At 34.1% G+C, this 21,055-nt stretch overlaps 1 protein-coding gene and 1 pseudogene across 14 annotated transcripts in view; both read right to left on the bottom strand.

The window, feature by feature from the left end:
• LOC145263738 (uncharacterized) overlaps positions 1 to 21,055 on the bottom strand; it is a 727,869-nt gene that overhangs the window by 354,291 nt on the left and 352,523 nt on the right. For 5 of the 14 annotated variants that reach the window (XM_080120729.1, XM_080120718.1, XM_080120726.1 and 2 more), the window contains one exon: positions 12,873 to 12,929. The exons of the other annotated variants lie outside the window; for them this stretch is intronic. In XM_080120729.1, coding sequence (XP_079976855.1) covers positions 12,873 to 12,879 — 7 coding nt within the window. In that variant the 5' untranslated portion in view covers positions 12,880 to 12,929. The remainder of the gene's footprint in view (positions 1 to 12,872; positions 12,930 to 21,055) is intronic. 14 annotated transcript variants of the gene reach the window in all.
• Positions 15,181 to 15,299, bottom strand: LOC145263966 (5S ribosomal RNA; annotated as a pseudogene).

The following is a 21,055-nucleotide window of genomic DNA, read 5'->3' as shown; positions in this document are numbered from 1 at the left end:
TAACCATTGAGCCACCGAGAGATACTAACGGAAACACGTTTGAATTTATTTAATTACTTAGATTTGGCAGGTGCACGTTTTAATGACTTAATGAGGTCAACTTTGACTGCGGGATAGTATTTCATTTACTGCAGCAACGTTTTTTTTTATTTTTATTTTCCCAAGATGTTGGTGGGGTCCAAACTGAATAGCAATTGTTTGATATAAGGAAAATATTTCCACATTGATCAAATCTGATTGCTTTTGGACATTTCTGGCGATAGCTGAAAAATACAGCTAGAATTAGTGTCGCTTTTATTATAGGAAAAACCTAATCCACATGCGGCGAGCGACAAATGTTAAATATTTATCTTCCCGAAGTCGAGCAAATTAAATAGACAGGCGAGCTCCATTGTTAACTCGAAGATATTATGATTTATATGTGATATAAAAAGTTTTAAGTTGCGAGGCGACTGACCGCTTCTCTGAAAAAAGCCTTTCTTGGACATACATAAAAAGCGAACATACATACACACATTTTCACTTTTATATATATATAGATTATCAACATATGTGAATCACGCTCTATTTCTCTCTATTACTGGCCACATACAGCTAACGTGTTTCCCCACCACTGCTTTATCTGTAGGCAAGTAGATATTCATGGCCAGATAGGCAGGTGTTTGTCAAGTGTGACATTTATTGGTTTAAATACTACAAAGATAGCTAATATAAAAATGGTAGGGCTTATTATATGCATTTATTTACGGGTGGATGGATAATTATTGTAGCCATAATAAATATGTGTGATGAGATTTCTGTATATATATATATATATATAAATAAATAAAAAAGAACAAACCGTATTATGTGTTCAACAACGTTTCGTCTTTATTTCGAGATTCCCTCTGCATGAATGAGATTAAGAAACAAAAAATACCAGTACGTCTACCAGGAAGTCTCGAAATAAAGACGAAACGTTGATGAACACATAATACGGTTTGTTCCTTTTTATTTCTCTACTTTGTCGGAATACTATTCCCATTATTTTCATCATATATATATATATATATATATATATATATATATATGGTGATACTTATAAGAAAGATCAGCTTGATAGATTTTTATATATATATATATATATATATATATATGAGTGTGTGTGTACATTTCCCTACCAAACTATGTCAATTTTCAGTCTACAAACTTGAGATTTGATATAAGGGGTATTGAGATTTGGGAAAATCTTTTTAATCAGTTTTCGGCCAGAAATTTGGCTGTCAAAGGGTCAAAGTTCAACGATTTGACCTTTGAAAACTCTACCAAACTACTCCGCCAATTTTTGGTCTAAACACTTGAAATTATAGATGTAGGTTATCTAGACACGAGTCAAACTTTTTAATATATATATCCATATGCACATAAAGTTATGAACAGTATATAGGGCTGAACTGCTAATATATATATAATCCGAGTTTTGAAAATATATATGGCAATTAAGCTACACAAAATTTTTGCGTTTCATCCTCATGAGAATTTGTCAGAATGAATGCAGAAAATTATGTGTAGCTTGATTCCTATATATATTTTCAAAACTTAATACTCAGCCTTACTATTGAAGTAAATGCTGAAAATAGATACATAAAAAAAATATGAGCATAAATTAATTTAATCTTTTAGAATAACTACTGGTATATACATTCTGTGTGTGTGTGTGTCTGTGTGCGCGCACGCGTACATGCATTTAGGTTGCTTGTTTTCATTTAGCCAAATGTTATTAAATAACACTTTTTTTGTTTGTTTAATGAGGAATTTTTTCACAATTTTCCATTTGTTATTGCCGTTAAATTGCTGTATACAAGTTCTGTGGCTTCTTCTTTTTATTGTTGTAAATTTAGTCTAATAAAAACGACGATAGAAATGAAATTTTTTTCTGGTTTTATTTCAGTGTTAAGGTCTAATAATATTTTATATAAAAATAAATAATTTTTTATATAAAAATAAATAATTTTTTATAATTTTTTGTCTGTCAAACAATTTATGCTGCTAAACTACACATTTACCTATCTGTTTTTCTCTAGAAAGTTCCCATACCTCCATGCATGGAGTATTATTGTCACTCCTGGGCTGGTGAATCTACCACTAGTCTCTTCTTAGAAATGGTCCAAAAAAAAGAGTCTCCAAACTAATAGATCCTTAACTACACTGGGTAACAGCCAGAAAAAAAAAAAAAAAAAAGTCAGGGGTTTCTCAGCTGATTTAGACTAATTTTGGTGTTCTGAGTCCGAATATCACATTGATTTTGCTCTATCATGTCAACTTTTTGAGATACAGCCATAGGCCTACCTGACGAGCTATACATATACTAATATCAGGGGTTTTGAGTTCAATCATATTTTTCTTGAAGAATATATCGAACTACAATGCACAGACACAAATAATATTATAAATAATATATTTATGTTTATCATAAATTTATGTGTATAAATATGTATAGAATTTATTTAATATTTAATATATTTTTGTGTGAATTTAGGCTAACGAGGGTTATACTTTAGCAAATTTAGGTCATTCTTCCTTATGATTCGTAGTGACAATATTGCGTCTTAGATTCTCTCTCATATTCTCATTACCTTAACATTCATTACCTTTGCCTTAAATTAACTCATTGTGGGCTCAGTGGTGTGTTTAGACGTGAAAGTTGGTGCATGCCGGTTTTATTATGTGGGTTTGTGTCTCTGAGAAAATAGTACAATTATGGCATATTCAGTGGCTATAAATCCTAGTACTAATTTATTAACTGTCTATGTTTCAGTATGAGCGTATTTAAAGAGCAGTAAACGGGGGATTCAGCTTATATTTGTTTATTTTCCTTTTTCGAATTCATTGGGTTTTTAGAACAATAAAGGGAATTCCACAATTAGCCAATCAAATCAATACTTGTCTCACCATTACTCCATAGGAATATATAAATAAAATATAATTTAAAATTTACTTAATCAACCCTTAGCCAATCAAATTGATTCTAAATTTCATTGTCTAACACTCAGCTGCATCTTTCTTTTTTCTTTCAGTTTGTGATGGCTTCGGCGCGATGGTCATGCAGGAATAATCCTGACGTGTTCTGCTACATCTGCGGAGAATACACGCTGTCAGGGGACAGGAAGAACATCACAATATTTGTGAAGCGTGCATACATGGCTTACTTTAAAGTTAAGCTGGGTGACCAAGATAAGTCCTGGGCACCGCACACGGTGTGCAAGATGTGTGTGGAATACCTCCGACGGGGGACGAAGGGGCAAAAACTTCACTGAAGTTTGGGATTCTGATGGTTTGGAGGGAGACGTTTGACCATGCATCGGATTGTTACTTCTGCGTCATCAATACTACTGGCATCAACAGGAAGAATCGGCACAGCCTCCAGTACCCCGACCTTCCATCTGCCTGCCGTCCAGTGGCTCACTGCGAAGAAAGTCCTGTACCAGCGTTCACACAGCTTCCCGACAGCGATGACGAGGCCACCACTACAGACGAGCAAGAATATACAGAAGAGTTCGAGTATGAAGCACAAGATGGTCCGCAGCTCTTTTCACAATGTGAGCTTAATGATCTGGTTCGGGATCTCAGCTTGTGAAAGACTTCCTCCGAGCTGTTGGCCTCCAGACTCAAAGAGAAACATCTACTTGGCAAGGACGTGCATATCACTTTCTTTCGTAGAAGGCGTGAGGACTACATGGGCTACTTCTGCCAGGAGGAAGACCTCATGTACTGTCGAGATATCGCCGGTCTTCTTGTTAAACTCGGCGCTCCTCAATACGATCCAAGAGATTGGTGACTCTTCATTGACAGCTGCAAGCGCTCTCTGAAGTGTGTGCTCCTCCACAACGGGAACCAGTTCACCTCAATCCCTCTTGCGCACTCCACAACTCTCAAAGATAAATATGAAGCAGTGAAGTACGTGCTCAACAAAATCCAATATGAGCAGCACAAATGGATCATCTGCGTTGACTTAAAGACGGTGAACTTTCTACTTGGTCAGCAGCCCGGGTTCATAAAGTACCCATGCTTTATATGTATGTGGGACAGTCGAGACAGAGCTCAGCACTACGTAAAGAAAGAGTGGCCGGCGCGAGAGCAGTTAGTACCTGGGGCGAGAAACATCATAAACAAACCTCTTGTTGACCGGGAGAAGATATTGATCCCACCACTACACATGAAGCTTGGGTTAATGAAACGGTTCACGCGCGCTCTGGACAAGGATGGGAGGTGCTTCAACTACCTGTGCTGAGCCTTTCCTTGACTGACCATTGAGAAGCTGAAGGCCGGCATTTTCGATGGCCCACAAATACGTCAGCTCATAAAGGACACAGAGTTCCAAAACTCCATGAACACCCTAGAGTGTGCCGCGTGGAAATCGTTTGTGCAGGTGGTGAACAACTTCCTGGGGAACATGAAGGCAGCAAACCACGCCAGACTCATCAGCAGTATGATAGAGGCCTTCCAAAAACTCGGGTGTTTGATGAGTATAAAGATGCACTTCCTGTTCTCACACATGGAGAAGTTTCCTGAAAACCTTGGGGCGATGAGCGATGAGCAGGGAGAAAAGTTACATCAGGACATGCGCCAAATGGAGGAGAGATACCAGGGGAGGTGGGACGCAGTCATGATGGCGGACTACTGCTGGTCACTGAAGAGAGACAACCAAGCAGCTGCTCACACACGGAAATTGAAGAAACGCCGATTTATGGCGGGAATTCTGAACTTTTATGTCGTGTAACGCTTCTACTTATATTAATATGATAATTATGCTTATCAAATTTGATGGACTAAATAAAAACTGAATGAATTTGGATACGTTGACTTTTATTTCTTGAGGAAAACGGGAAAAATCGTCAGGGGTTTCTCAGCTGATGATCCACAGAAATTTTTTTTTTTTTTTTTTTTTTTAACGAAAAATCGATTTTTTTAAAAAATTCTGTAGCAAAAAAAAACCTGACCTGATTGAGCAAAACCAAGGTCATTTTCGGACTCAGAGCATCAAAATTAGTCTAATTCAGCTGGAAAACCCAGGACGATTTTCAAAACATTTTTTTGTTACCCAGTGCTATCAACCAAGCCACAATTCCTGTTCTATCGCCGCAATGTTGCATTCCTGTATTCGTTTACAAGTATCTTAATGGAATGTGCATTGAACTGCAAAAATTTGTAGCACTTGTGCCTCCTTGATATAAATACCCCTCACTAACAAGTAGCAAAATCCCACCTCTTCACTGTTGAGATATTTTGATGCCAGAAAGCTTTCTACTCTAATAGCTTCTTCCCTTAAGCTGTTAGACTTTGGAATTCCTCCTCGATCTCTTGCTCCCCTGACTGTACAAACCTGCAGAAATTTAAATGTACTGTGAACAGACATCTTACTGCTCAGCTCCCTAAAAGATGTCCATGTAGATATGCAATTAATAGCCCCTTACATGCAAGTGGCAATATGCCTTGTTTCAGGTGAGTAAGATTAAAAAGAAAAAAAAAAACTATAATCAATAACTGGAGGGAGGATATATGGATTCATACCTTTCAAGGACATTAGCAAAAATGATCTAGTGGCCTTGGCATTACTTGAATCCAGATACATATTCATCACTTTCAAGCACTACACCATTACACCTTTATGTATCTCAAACGGCACAGCATTTGCAGCAGCAGCAGTTTCATCTAAATAAATTGCATGTTACTGGAGGCTTGGTAGACATTTGCTTCAGGATTACCTGTTAGTATAGATGATATTCTTCCAATTAACGTGACTCTGTGGAAATTCCACTGTGTTTTATATATCAATCAATTTATTCTTTATTTTAATAATAATAATAATAATAATAATAATAATAACAATAACGATAATTCTTTTGAAAAAAGAAATGTCTGTTCGGGTCAATAATCTATAAAAATAAAAGTGTGTACAGAAATATTTAACCGATAAACTCTTAAACTACTAATCACATAACATTGAAATTAACAGAAAATAGTAATCATACACCAAGGATGGTAACGAGTAAAATATTTGTTTGAATGGATTAATAACGCATACAGAAATGTAAAATATCCATTTCAACTTGCCGACATATTTCTATTACTTTTGCGCATGCGCAAATTCATTCATTTCTTCAAGTCATCTAATATTAAATCTTTCTTACCTATCTCTCAATAGCTACATTGGTAGGAAACACAGCTGGAGTGCTAGATGTTTTGGTTCCTATTCTAGCTGATGGCACCCAAGTCTTCTTTTTTAAACTTTTAGAATCACACCTATATATTAGGTACAATATAATATTCAATAGAGAATTTGCTCTTTAATAATAAATACAAAATCTGCATGAATTAAAATATATCTAAACTTATTTTACGACCCAACAAGGCCAGGTATCTCCACCCCCTGCAAGTATTAATAAAAAAAGAAAGATTCTTTCAGTAAAATAATTGTCAGCTAAATATTCTGTAAATAAAACGAAAATCTAGCTTATTTATACAGTTAAAATTGTAGAAATCTAATCCATTTTAAACCAATAAATATTCTGTATTTTAATGATAAATAATTATTCGCGAAATGGAAATAAAAAAACAAAACAAATCAATAAAACATTTATTTATATACGCATTTAAAAGTATTTATTCAAAACTAGTGGGAACTGTGGAAATTCCACAGGGGCCTCAATATATGTAGTATATTGATGTTGGCATTCTGTAGATGTTCAGTGTAAATAGAGACGCTCTGATATTATTGTAGCTTTTTTGTTAAAACTGCAAAAGTATTTTCTAAGCTAGCACGAATGCCCAGAAGTCCCGGTTGTAAAATATATTTTAATTTTTGCAGATTTTGTATATATTATTATAGAGTTAATGTTCTATTGATTTTTATATGCCATAAAGTTGCGATTTTAAAAATAAAAACATATATCCATATGACTTGGGTTACATTAGCTTGAATCGAAACCGAAATATATAACTTGAGTTCCTTCAACCATAATCGAAACCGAAGCCAAAACTTATGAAGAATTCTTGGTAAAATTATTTATGACAAGAAATGGAAGTCCATAATTAAATAACCCGGATGTAAGCGTAACACAGAAAATAACACACACTCTATTGTATTACTATATAGATTGTACTGTATTAGTCGATGGGACGATATAACTCGATTTTGGAACAATTCATTTTAAAATGGGAAAGTCAGAAGTTTTTATCTCAGTGATATCAGATTATTCATCAATCATTACTAGGGCTATAACAACAGCATATTCTTTTCATCATTTTGACTCTCGAGTATACATTCAACACAGTTAATCAACCGTGAATCATATCACTCTATATAAAAGCATATAAGATATCAACGGATACACACTCGAGAGACAAAATAATGAAAAGAATATGCTGTTGTCCTAGCCCTAATTATTACTCAGCTGATTAGACGAACTCATTTCTTTCAAATGAGGGTGCAAGGTGATAACGTACATGGGAACATGAAATGCCTTCGCATATTGTTTTCCCAATGGAATCGCTTGTGCAAACAGGTATGATGATGGGAGACCCAAAACCTGAAATGCCTCAAAGTCAACAGCAACAATGATGAGGTTATCCTGCGAATCCCGGGGATAGATAACAAAAATGCAAAAAAGTAAAGTTCCACACACGTCGGAAAAAAAAAAAAAAAGAAAAAAAAAAGAAGAAAGAAAATGTAATTATTCAAGTGGTTATCCTAGCAACCGCAAAAAAGACAGTGAACCCCCCCTCCTCCCCGTTTTCCTGTCAGCAACACACAAACACAATTCCCAGCTCACCAATATTCACAAACCGTTGGAGAGCGGTGGGGGGGTTTGAAGAATGTCTGACATTGAAAATTAACAAAATGCTACAATTTGCATATCAGGTTAGAAACAATGGCTGCTCTTGGCGAGAAGATTAGTAATGGAGAAAGTAAAAAAAAAAAAGATGCTGGTGTTGTTAAAGATGTCAGAGAAGACTGTGTAGCTTCAGGTTAATAGAATCAAGAGATGACTATGATCATTAGTACAATAATAGCAGAGCACACACTGGAGGGTTAGGCAAACATAAGAATGTAAATTCTTAACATGTGTCCATTCAATCTGTTTTAGGTGATCAAATGAAAAATGTGTGTGTGATCAGGTCGACAGAAATGATATTTCAAACTGGAGCGTGACAGACCAAATGAAATGATATTTCAAATTGGAGCGTGACAGACCAAATGAAATGATATTTCAAATTGGAGCGTGACAGACCAAATGAAATGATATTTCAAACTGGAGCGTGACAGACCAAGTGAAATGATTTTTCAAATTTGTGTATAGTTAACTGACAAAAAACAAAAATGTTTTAACCTAAAGCGTGACAAACCACCGAAAATAATATTTGAAACATGAGTGTGACAGACCAAGAAAAATTATGCTTCAGACATGAGCATGACAGACAAATAAAGTCTCTCAGCGCTGCAACGAGACATCCAAAAGAAAGAGAAATAAAAAAAAAGGCCAATACTTGAAGCATAGAACAGGTGAAACAAGTTAGCTTTAAAGCTGACCCATTTTCTTTCAAAGGATGCCTGACACAAATGCATTTAACAGGATTTTCTTTCTTTTTCTCCAGGAGAAATGAGAATTTCTAGGATCGTGGGCCTCCTTCCCCTAACACTACACTGACGCACAGCTTGTGGTCATTACAATACAATACTTCACATAGATCTGACAGACAAGGTAGTTTATGTGCATGTGTGTATGCATATATATATATATATATATATATATATATATATATATATATATATATATATATATATATATAAATTGCATGCCACATCTTTAGTGTTGTTTTATTATAATATTGTCATGTTCGTACAATATTTATATATTTATACTTACATATGTAAATTTTTAAAAAATTAAATTCAGAACAATTATCGCTACAAATATTAAAATAATCTTGCCTTTTCCCTTTTAGTTTCTGCAATTATAGATACATAACCGAAAACTTCCCACACACATATTTTCCGATCAACAGAATCACCACGTCGGACAGCATGTTAAAAGGAAAAAACATTGTGCATTTTTGCTTAATACAAAAAAAAAAAAATTATCACATTCACTCCAACATTTCTACCTTTCCCAAAGAAAGAGTAGCAACAATTTTTCCCTACATATAATTTATCTCCTCCTACACAACCAGTCAACACCAGCACAGAATTTTACATAGGTGACAAAATTTCAGAGCACCGCCACATTCCATAGTCATATTATTAAATTATAATGCAAGAACTATGGTAATAAAGTGTCATTAACAAACATCCTTCCACATATATATTTAAAGAAAATAACATGAAATATTACTACAATTACTGCCATCTACATAGCCTGTTCGTTTCTTTAGGCAATAAGATGTTCCAAACACTAAAATACATTAACATTCGTCCATGTTTATTTAAATATAATAGCACAATATATTATTACAATTTTTAACATCAATACATTCAGAGTCCGTTTATTCATTTTCAGAATAAAGAACAGATTTGAATAAATCTGAACTACAATTTGCATACTTTTCTTACGTTTGTATATTCTTTATTTTTTTTTAATACTAGCCTGGGTGCCCGGCGTTGCCCGAATGTGTGTAAGGGTGTTGGTCGAATGCATGGATCAATAAGAAATCCAGTTTGAAAAGCACTCAATATTAAGAATTTAAGATTTAATGGTTGTGTAAGTTTTGTGGGAGAAACCCTAGTAAAATGTTCGATTTTAAAGAAAATATCAAAATAAGAACATAATATTTATTTATATACGCATTAATGATCAGAAAACATTGGTACTACTACATTAGGAATAGACATCTATTTTTATGCTCATCTAAAAAAAAAAAAAAAAAAGTTTCAGTTTTATTTACTACACAAGCATACAATTGTTTCAGCCATTTAGTGATATTTTAATATATAGTTCTCTGCATATAAGTTTTTTTTTTGTTTTTTTTTAATTATTCTTATGCAAATGGGAACTCCCAGCACTATATTTGCATAAAAAGACAAAATAACAAAAGTTAGACTCGTAGAAAGTCCCTCTAGCCGACAGTCTGATACATTCACATTTTTGGAATTAAATTTTTTTTTTTTTAAAATAGCCTATCATCATATGCTACACGTCACATACATTATTATTCATTATCCAGAAACATTAAAACAGGAGAGATCTTGGAAAAGCATATATATATATGGGAGGCTAGAACATTTGTTGTTACTTATTCAATCCCGGACAATGTCAGATCTCCTTGCTAGCATGTGTGTGAGATCCAATGTTGTCCGGAATTGAATGAGAATCAACAAATGTTCCACCATTCCATATATATGATTTTCCCAGATCTCTTTTTGTTTTCTCCACGTAAATTATTCATGTAAAAAGCGTATATAGTGTCGCAAACTTTTTTTTTACTACGATTGTAGACGAATGACTCAGACATTTTGGCCTTGTTTACACTTGATCGCTCAAGCTTTGTAAATTGAAAGAACAATCACTCAATTTTTTTTTTGTCTCTGATGTACTGAAAAGTAATTAAAAAAAACTTTAGGCTTTAAAATTTTTTCCCCATTTTTTTTTTTTTTTTTAATAATCTTGCCTTCTATTTTATACATGTATTTATACACTTAATTGATCAAAACAGAAATCGCCAATTTTATGCAATCAGTGGGTGACATCTGTGATCTGACTGAGGATCACATGTGCTACTCACTCCTCTATATATATATATATATATATATATATATATATATATATATATTAGTGTTGGGACGATTAATCAGAATCTTTTTGGGGTATTGGAATTGGTATCGGGAAAATTTGTGCCTATTTTCCGATGCCAAAACCGATTCCTTTAATTATCTATTTTAATTGTAATTTGTTTTTACAAAACACCTTCCACTGCTTGTAGTAATAATAAAATAATAAATATTTATTCATTTAAACTTCTAGTAAGACTAAAATCTTTAGATTATCTCCTCACAAGTGTTTTTTTTTACGTTTGAGAAAATATAAGCACATTTAAGATGTGTTTTTACAGTAATCGGGACAAAATAACACTTTTATAGTTAAATATTTAGAGATTTATAAAGTATCGGAATCAGGAAAAATATTGGAATCATCCCATCCCTTATATATATATATATATATATATATATTTATTGATTTATATTTTGGGGGATCATGGTCAAAACCAACAAGCATGGCCACGATGCAGTCAACTTTCTGAAGGCTTCCATCGTGGAAGTTTTAGCTGTAATAGCCAGGGACATAGTCATCAAAGAGTCCGAGTTATTTTACACCCGTCTTAAGCATCTTCATCAGCAGCAGTTACAAAAAAAAATAAAATAATGTAGTATATAACTGTTGCTAACTGTTGAGTCTGTGCATACACAAACTGCTTTTATTACTTTGCTTTCTTTTTCGTCAAATGTTAGACTCTGCTGCAACACACTGTAGATACAATAACAAAACGTTTTAGCCCGTTAAAAACTGGCACAAGTTATAGCGTGTTGACGAATGAATGCTTTATGCCAAATTCATGGTTAAATATGGTTAAATTTGTGCTCATTTTTATATCAAATACTAATCTCTATTAACCGCTAAATATGCATCGAACGGATACCATAATACTTAGTTTGCTGCACCCTATTATCGCAAAAGTTCATACAAAAGATTGGCCCAGTAATTTCTGAGAAAACTTTTAGAGTAAATATAGCATTGTGGCGACTAATCCCTATTAATCCCTAACTGTGCATAGACCAGATACCGTAGTACTTAGTTCACTGTACCTTATCATAGTTAATATCCATACAAAATTTCAGCCATATCGGTCCAGTAGTTTCCAAGAAAAAGTGAAACAGATAGACTAAGAGAAATATAATACAGAGTAGACCCTTCCGATGCCCAGAAATTAAAAATAAAACGTATTTCCTTTTCATAAATGTCAAGCGCAAACGCAGACCCCACATGAAAGTAAAAACACTTACGAAGATTCAACAATTATTATTATTATTATTATTATTATTATTATAAAGAATGTATTAATCTTCTTTCTATTGTAATTGTTTTTGAGGTTATTCAGATCAAAAGCTTTAAGCTGTCCTTGTGTAGACAAAATGAATTTGTATTCTCGTTTTCTTCCAGTGAAACTCTTTAATGTCACTTAAACAATTTTTCAGAAATGATTCTTCGTGTGCGTTTCTTTGAACAATCGACAGATGAAAACAAATACTCCGAAACAGATTTAAACAAACGCACAAAACAAAAGTTTAAAGGTGTATTTGTGTATGCTAGGCTTAACTATGAACGCTCACATTTACGTGTGTGTGTTTGTGTTTATGAAATTTGCTGAATTTCTCCAACAGAAAACCAATACAAAAATAAACGATTACATTCGTTTCATTTTATACTAAACCAGGCCTACTTACCCGGCATGAAGTGAAGCCATTTTAGTTTTGAATTTTTACTTGCATATTTTTTTTAAAATCTTATACAGAAAAAGAAATGGCATTTTACTTGTAAGGGGGACAACTTATGCTCTTCAACTAAAAGTTATTTTCCTTGTTGATTTTAATTTTTAAAATGAAAAAAAAAAAAAAAAAGAAAAAAAACTTTTTTTTTTCTTTTTTCATGGGCAACATTTACTAACATCCTTTGAATGTGATTCGGGAATTTTTGTAGGGGTTGCATTTTTTTTAATTTTTTTTTTTAAACTCAACTCCTGGATAAACTTTTTTTCATTGGACTTTGCACCTTTATGAAGACATTACATTTCATAAAAAAAATTGATCGGAAAATACAAGTTTTAATTTGTTCAAGTCTTACCTGTCATTATTAATCACCAAATTGTATGTACAAATTTGCCCATATGTTGACACTTACCTATAAAAAAAAAAAAAAGATATAAGAATAGAAAAAAATTAAATTAAATAAAAAGTACATAATGTTTATACATTATAGACACATATACTAGTTGTACCTATTCAGTATGGCCTGCAGGGCTCTACATTGCGAGTGAAACAGTCGCATTTGCGAGTGATTTTTCAAAATGGCAACTAGAAATAATGAAATACTTATCTTTTGGCGATTGTATTTCTTTCACTGACAATCTTCCAAAGCTCACTACTGAGTGAAAAATATCTTTTCAACTTTTTTTTTTTTTTAAATATAATAAAACGAACAAAGTTAAATTATTAAAACAATAAAAGTTTAATAGAACAATGTACTCTTTTTTTTTCTTTTTTTTAAAATGAAGGTTGTTTAAAAAAAACATCTGAAGAAATCAGAATGTTTATATCTTCAAGTATCAACATAAAATTTGTTGTATATTTAGAATTACACTTATTTAAAAATATACAGAAATATCTTTATGATGTATATACTCGTCACAGAACGAAGATGCCATATTCTAAAAATCATGTGGGTTTGGCTAGTAAACGAAAATATTTAGTTGTCAAAGGTCAACTAAAGATAAATTTGTTCGTAGAGCCCTGGCCTGGGATGCTGTGAAGTCATGTTTTAATTTTTATTTATTTGCACATATTCTTTTAAACATATACAAAAAAGAAATGAAATTTTAATTGTAAAAGAGACAATTCTTTCGATATTTTTTCTATTAAAAACATAAGTTACTCTCTTTACAGATCTTCATCTTTCGGTCATAATTGAAAAATGCTTTATATTTTCGCAGTTTCCGGGTGAGGATGGAGAACTACATATTATAGTGTCAATAATGTGCTGTAACATTGTGTGCAGTTTCAGTCGCAAAGGAGATCAAGATCAAGAATAGGAAATAACTCCAACTCACTTATTCTTTGAAGCAACAACATTTCCTCACTAGTGCAGCCGTGACGTCATCCACATGATCTAGAACGTTCTCCACATCTCTCACAAGATCCCAAACGTTATCCTGTCTCCTATGTTTTGTTCTTTTTCCCCACCAGTGACGTCATTTCGCATGCATTTACATCCACACTATATTATAACGGTACAATAATAGCAAATTAAAATTATCTAACCAAAATAAAAAGTTTGATGCCAGCTCAAATACTATTTGCATCTGCTTTTTTTAAATCTGAGAAGATATTTTTATGTTAAATCAATATGGAAATTAATATTTGATATCGGTATTGTTACCGCTGATAACACCACAAACTGTCCCTCTCGACATCCAGGCAGAGTTGTATAGAAAGCTGTGTCAGGAGCGTCATTGTTATGTTGTCAGTTCCAGCCAACATCGGAAAATCAAGTGGTTAATTATTATGATTGTTTCGTAAGTCTAAATAGAATGTTACCTTAAGGCAGCATTTAGAAATAAATATTCACAGATAAAAAAAGTATTTATGTTAAAATAGTTCCCAAAAATGTTAACTTGGTGAAAATGAACGTTAGTTTTCGTAACTAATATAAACAAAAATATGTGACGAAGGTGGATCATCCGATTTGTGTCTTCGATCATGTGGAGTTAATGACGTAAGGAGATAGTTAGAGATACACGTAGAGAGATTAGTTCGATACTCAATGTATTAGTGGACAGACAGAAGTTTTGTGCCCCAAGGTTTTGGCTTGATGCGCGTGGAAGTCAAAGGGGGCGAAATAGTAAAATGTAGACTTTGTGCTCAAACACTGAGAGGAGACCCAACATGGAAATAAATTATTATATTCAAATATAATTCAAGTCTTCGTGTTTCTGTTTTTTTAATGAAAGGCATCTTTAATTTCAGGAAGCACAAAAGAAACTTTGTGGAGGTATGTGTCTTTTGCTGGTGATCCCACCGACTATGTTATCTGTCCCTTTAGTAAAGACCGTCTGTAAGTTGTCATTGTCAATAGTTGTTATGCACACAATTATAAAAATATCCTCATACATGAACTCTAGAGATGATTAATAGACGTTATATGCACATTTAAGGAACTAGACGATCACATGTTAAAAAATGTATGTTGATCGATTAATGCCTCCACTTCAGTCTCAAGAGACAATGGATACCCCCTGTAAGAGTAGCTGTGTGTGTAATTGTGAAGCAAAGGTGGTGCAATCTTCAAACACACCTCTCCTAAATCAGCGCTGCTGGAGTCCAGTGGCAAGGAAAAGTGCTAGGCGATTGGAAACAATGCCGAGATAAGCGGAGAGCTTATACAGCACCTGGAATTCCCAAATGGTCACCTATTTTAGTACTGACCAGGCTCAAAATTGCTTAACTTCGGTGATCTAACAGGAACCAGTGTGTCAACGGGGATTATGCTGTATATGTTAAAAAAGGGGGAGGGTTACAATGGTACATTAATAGCAAATTAAAATTATCTACCCATGTTAAAAATGTGTATGTGTGTATATATATATATATATATATATATATATATATATATATATATATATATATATATTATATATATCTCGACACGTCTCAACGTTAAAGAGACGTTATAAAGATGCTGTTTATATACATTCACTCCCGCTAGATAACATCTTGGTATATGGCAGTGAGTGCTAGGCCCTCACCCAGTACTCTTTCACTCATCTGCAACATGCAATGACAGATTCATGATCAGAGGAATCTGCAATGTGAAATCTGAACAAACCCAACACATCAGATGAGAGGATTTGCTGAACGCACTACACTTGCCCTACACGGGGGGGGGGTATCCTAAAGATGAATCGATTACGCTGACATTTATCCTCTTATATAAACCGTTACAGAAACGTAGATATCTTAAATCGCAGAAAGTTTGGCCGGCCAAGCAAAACTTGAAAGCAAATGATTGGACAAGATCATACAGAGTGGAATTTTGAGTCTGCCGATCTACGAGAAGTGAAGAACAGGCTTGCCAGAAAACGTTTAACTCGGAAACATGAGAAAAGTGACAGTAAATGAATAGAAGAATGTGTGAAACATATTCCTATATTTCTGTTATACTTTTAGATTGTGTTTTGTTAGATGTTAATCAATTCACACCTCACATATACACAATGTAACTCGTATTGTACATCTTCGGATACAAACCTTTCATATGACACCTTGAATCGTGTTACACTGTACGCATGTGATAATTATGTAATTATTTTGTATTGTATCAAAATAAATATTTTATATCCAATTTAGTTGTCAAATCCTTTGCGTTGACATATTTTAATTAAATAAAACACATTTTAAATGTGTTTAAACATATCCATGTGATTTACACTATAGCTACTAGATTTGTTTTATGTCAATTTGATTAACAATATTTATGATGAGGAATTCAAGTCTGAGCCAACAATCTTTGTACCAGTCAAAATAAAATCCTTTAAAAACCAGTTCCAAATCAAGAATCGGATTTGTTCTTAGACAACTCTGAAGTGAAGAGCTGCAGTTCAGCAATTTTTATATAATTCCAAAGTTGGGAGTCGGGTTTTTAAAAAGAGGACCCAGGGATTGGGTTTTCTTCAGCCGACTTCTTATCTTGGTGTTGAAGCGTCAAAGTTAGGAGTTGTACATTTTTACAGAACATCAGAATCGGTTACTTTTAAAAATCAACACTAGAGTTGGTCTGTGAAGTCAGAAAATCAGAGCAAATTCATTGATAAGAAAATTGACCGACTTTTTTTTCTTTTTTTTTTTTACAGATAGTGATATCTGGAAATTTGTTTCAAGAAATAACTATCTGGCAAAATATATTATGAATAGAAAGATATGGTTAAAAAAAATTTTTAAACTAAAAAAAACTAAATGGAACAGGAAAAATTAGAAAAAACAAAACAATTCTGTTGATTCGATATTTCATTTCAGTTACAAAACTTTGTCATAAATAAGCATTTATTCAACAGAGTCAGATTAAATACATAAAAAGTTGGAAGTGGTAATCAAATGGAGGTAAACCCTTGAGATATCTAAAGTGATGGAGTGTTTTAGGTGGAAGTAAAAGAGGTTTCGTACGTAAATAGGATGTTGAGTGTGTTAAAAAATAATTGGTAGAAACTTTGGTAAGTGTATCGAGAAAGAGGGGATTGTATAGATGCCTTGGTAAATAAATCGATATGTTTGCGTAATAAAATTATCAGAAAACAAGTGAAGCATGCATGGTTCCCCGTAAATGCACAATAAATGAGGCATAAAAAAAAAAGTAAGTTCAGCATTTATGCCCCCCCTTCCCCATTTAGCCCCCAAAAGTCCAAAGGGGATGTAAAATCCTGGTGAAAATGAACTTTCCCCAGGGGACGTCAAATCCGGGTGAAAATGAACCTTTATTTTAAAAATGGCCTTAACATATCTAAATTTGAGTTCTGCACCATGCAAAAAAGAAATGACCAAGTCCATCATTCCCCCCTCTCCCTCCCATTTAGCTCCAAAAGTCCCCAAGGCCTTAACATATTTAAATTTGAGTTCAGCACCATGTAAAACTGCTAAATGGACATACGCAGAAAATTTTGGACAAATATGGTAAAATAGTCCCAAAAATGGAGTGTTTTTATTAGTCCTAAAAGAGCACCTGGGGCACACCCAAGAGTTATCGTGAAGTATAGACGAAATAGATATAAAAGTTAGTTACAACTTTACAGGAATTTTTATAAAAATCCAAGGCATCTTTTTTTTTTATAAGCACAAGTGTTAATTTTAGCCATTTTAACCTTAGGGGGTGCAACCGGAGTTTTCCCTGTAAAATCCGTTCTATTACTTTTTTTACTCATATTATGTTTAATGTTTGTGCAAAATTTAAAAATATTCCAAGGCGTAGTTATTGAGAAAAGTGCGGACAGACGAACGGGCAAGGGTGAATTTACAGGTCCCCCCTCCTTTTGTCCCGGGGGGGGGGGAATAAATAATAAAATAAAAAATATCTGTCATTAATTAACCATGATTCTATTTTACATGTTCAATTGTTTATCATGTATTATTAAAGTTTTATTTATCTTAATAGTTAGACAAATTCTACCTGCTCCTAATAATGAAGATACAAATATGTTCATAACTGCATTCATAAAATGTTATTCGAAAGAGGATAAGAATGACTTTTAAGTTCATATTCAATTTCTGATCAATTCAACTATCAGTCATGAGAATTACTATGAAAATACTTATCAGATGAGATCTTGTGCGCATGTGTTGAGCTTCGATACGTTAGTTTGATAAATATCCATTGAATAATTCTTATTTACTATCAATGGAATATGCTTTGAAATCAACATGGCTGAATGGTAAAGACCATTTGTTAACAAACAATTTTAGGTCTCAGAATCAGATTATTTTATTTAACATGTTAACAAGTGCATTTTTTTATTTCGTGGATGGAATTATTATATTACTAACAAAGATTCCCGCGCTTCACACGGGACTGCTGTGCGCTCGGGTACCCACTTTGCAGGCACCCTCTCTTTTTTTTTTTTTTACACAGTGGTCACCACTTATCAAGGCCCGGAAGCCACTCAGGGATAAGGGTTGTTGCAAGTACATTACGTTAGTGTGGAGATTTCATGAAGTGTTTACTTAAGGGGGCGGTTCATTAGGAATTTGTTAACGTTGGACTTGAACACATCCAAGTTGTAGTCAGGTGGGAAGCAGGCAGATGGAACAGAGTTCCACAGGCGTGCAGTTCTAAGAAAGAAGCTTTGTTCATGGAATCCACGTTTTAATTTAGGCACAGATAAAGAGTGGGGGAAATTTTTCACAGTGGATTCGGCTAGACGGGTGTTTTTCGTGAAAGATTGGCGAGGGGGGACCAGAGATTGGAGTTCAGACGAGCACCTGCCATGGAAATAACGATAAAACAAGGACAGGCTCGCAACGTCTCTTCTATGGGAGAGAGGTTGCAGCGTAGAGAAAAGGGCATCCCCCACTAAGCCACGAAGTCTATTTTGTACTCTGCCAAGGCAGGATAGGTTGTTTTTAGCAGCTCCTGCCCAGATATGGCAGCAGTATTCCATCCTTGGACGTACTTGGCTTCGCAATAAATGGATGTTGTAAGAGCAACTACTGTTTACGGTGTTAAAAAATCTTTTATCTAAGAATCATGATTGGGGATCCGATTTTGAGATTTAAATTTTGGCCTATGTAAGGGACCACTACCATGCCAAATTTCATCAATGGTAAAAGAGATGGGGGTGGAGGAGGGTGATCAATTCAAATTCACAAAGAAGTTGGTCAGCACCATGGTGGTGGGCCCGGGATGGTGATGAATCCCAACTTGGTGTGCACATCCTTAGATGGGGGAGATTATGAAGAGCCACACGAAATATGACCTTAACCTTTGATCTTGAAAAATGGCGTGCACCATCCCTAGGTCGAATACCATCATCATGCCAGGTTTGGTCATTATCGGTCCAGTGGTGTGGCTGTAGGAGAGTTGTACACACACACACACACACACACACACACACACGCTACTACTTTATATAAAGAGATTTTCCTTACCACCCCAACTTTTTCCCAACAAAGGTCTTGATTTTCCTTTAAAACAAAGCACATTTCTTGCCTGCAGGAAAGTTGACTTTTCAACTCCCCGGATTTTTTTTAATGTTTCCAAATTAGAACAGTGAAATCAGAGTTGAGTGTATGGCCTGACTGCGCATTCACTTTTCAGCATAAAAACATACTTTAAATTTCATCCTTTAAAACCAACCAACAAAAAAAAATTTTTTTTTTTAAAAATGGTGAATTGAGAGAACCTTGAAAAATATGTCTGTCCATCTTAAAATCAAAACACTATAAACAGTTTATATAACTTCTTGCAAATGGAAAAAGATTTCCTAGATTAGAGTTGAGTGCATAAGCTATCAATTCTACAGTCATCGAATGAAATTTGGAAAGTGGTGGTGTTGTAGTTATTGCAATGACAGTGGATTCGGTATGCCATGTTCAAAGTATGCCAAGATATTACATTACTTTCATTAATTTCCTGAGGAAAGGTATGAATATATCTCTCCTCCCTCCAGATTAAATAGTAGATTAAGACTAGACGGAAACCATGGTAACTTATGAAGAAAGTATTGACCTCCTTTCTTACACAATTAACTATTGAAAATAGCATATCAATAATTACAATGCTAACCTCGACGAGTAGGAGTAAAACTGGGCCGTTTCACGTATACATTACAAGCCAGTTACTCAACTTGTAACCATCCATTGTATTCTTCACAGTAATAAACCTTTATTAGGTTGAGAAAAAAGTTCTTGAGGAATTTTTAAAGTTTGTTTTCAAATGATGTATTTTCAAATAAATTTTCGTTATAATAACTTTACTTTATATATCATTTTAAAGAGTATTTTTTTGCTCTGTCTAATCGTCCAAATTACAATCGTTTTAAAACAATTACGTCTTCTTTTCAGAAAGTTTAATAAAAGATGGAAAAAAGCAAATTCGCACAATTTTCTTGTTTTAATTCAAGCTAGGCCGCAAAGCTGTTGAAACAACATGATATCACTACTGAATGCAATGATGGTTTAAAAGATTTTGTGACAGCGATGAGTCTTGATGATGCACATAGTGACCAGCCATCAGATGTTGACAACGATCAGTTAAGAGTTGAAGCCAATCCACACACAATTGTTTGAAAACTTGCTTCTGAATTAGACATAACGTATATACGATGATTTCCAACCACTTGAGATAGACAAAAAGAAACTTGATAAGTAGGTGCCTCACAAATTGAACAATCAAAAGAAATGCCGTTATGAAAGGCCATCTTCCTTTCTTTTACACAACAAGAACAACTCGTTTCTCGACCAAGTTGTGACTTGCAATGGCAAATTGGTTCTTTACAACAACCGGCGATGCTCAGCTCAGTGGTTAGACACCGACGAAGCTCCACGACACTTCCCAAAGTCAGCGTTGCGCCAAAAGAAGGTCATGCTGACTGTTTGGTGGTCTTCGACTGAGTTCATCCATTAGTTTTTTGAATGCATGCGAAACCATTACAATGGAAAAGTACTATCAACAAATGGATGAAATGCATCAGAAACTTCAACAACAACACCCAGCATTAGTCAACAGAAAAGGCCCAATTCTTCTTGATGACCATGACACATTGTTAA

The sequence above is a fragment of the Euprymna scolopes genome, chromosome 39 (assembly GCF_053919585.1).
Source record: "Euprymna scolopes isolate OS-2025 chromosome 39, ASM5391958v1, whole genome shotgun sequence".
NCBI lineage: Eukaryota > Metazoa > Mollusca > Cephalopoda > Sepiida > Sepiolidae > Euprymna > Euprymna scolopes.
The sequence above is the reverse complement of the archived record's forward strand: the minus strand, read 5'-3'. Positions and strand labels throughout refer to the sequence as shown.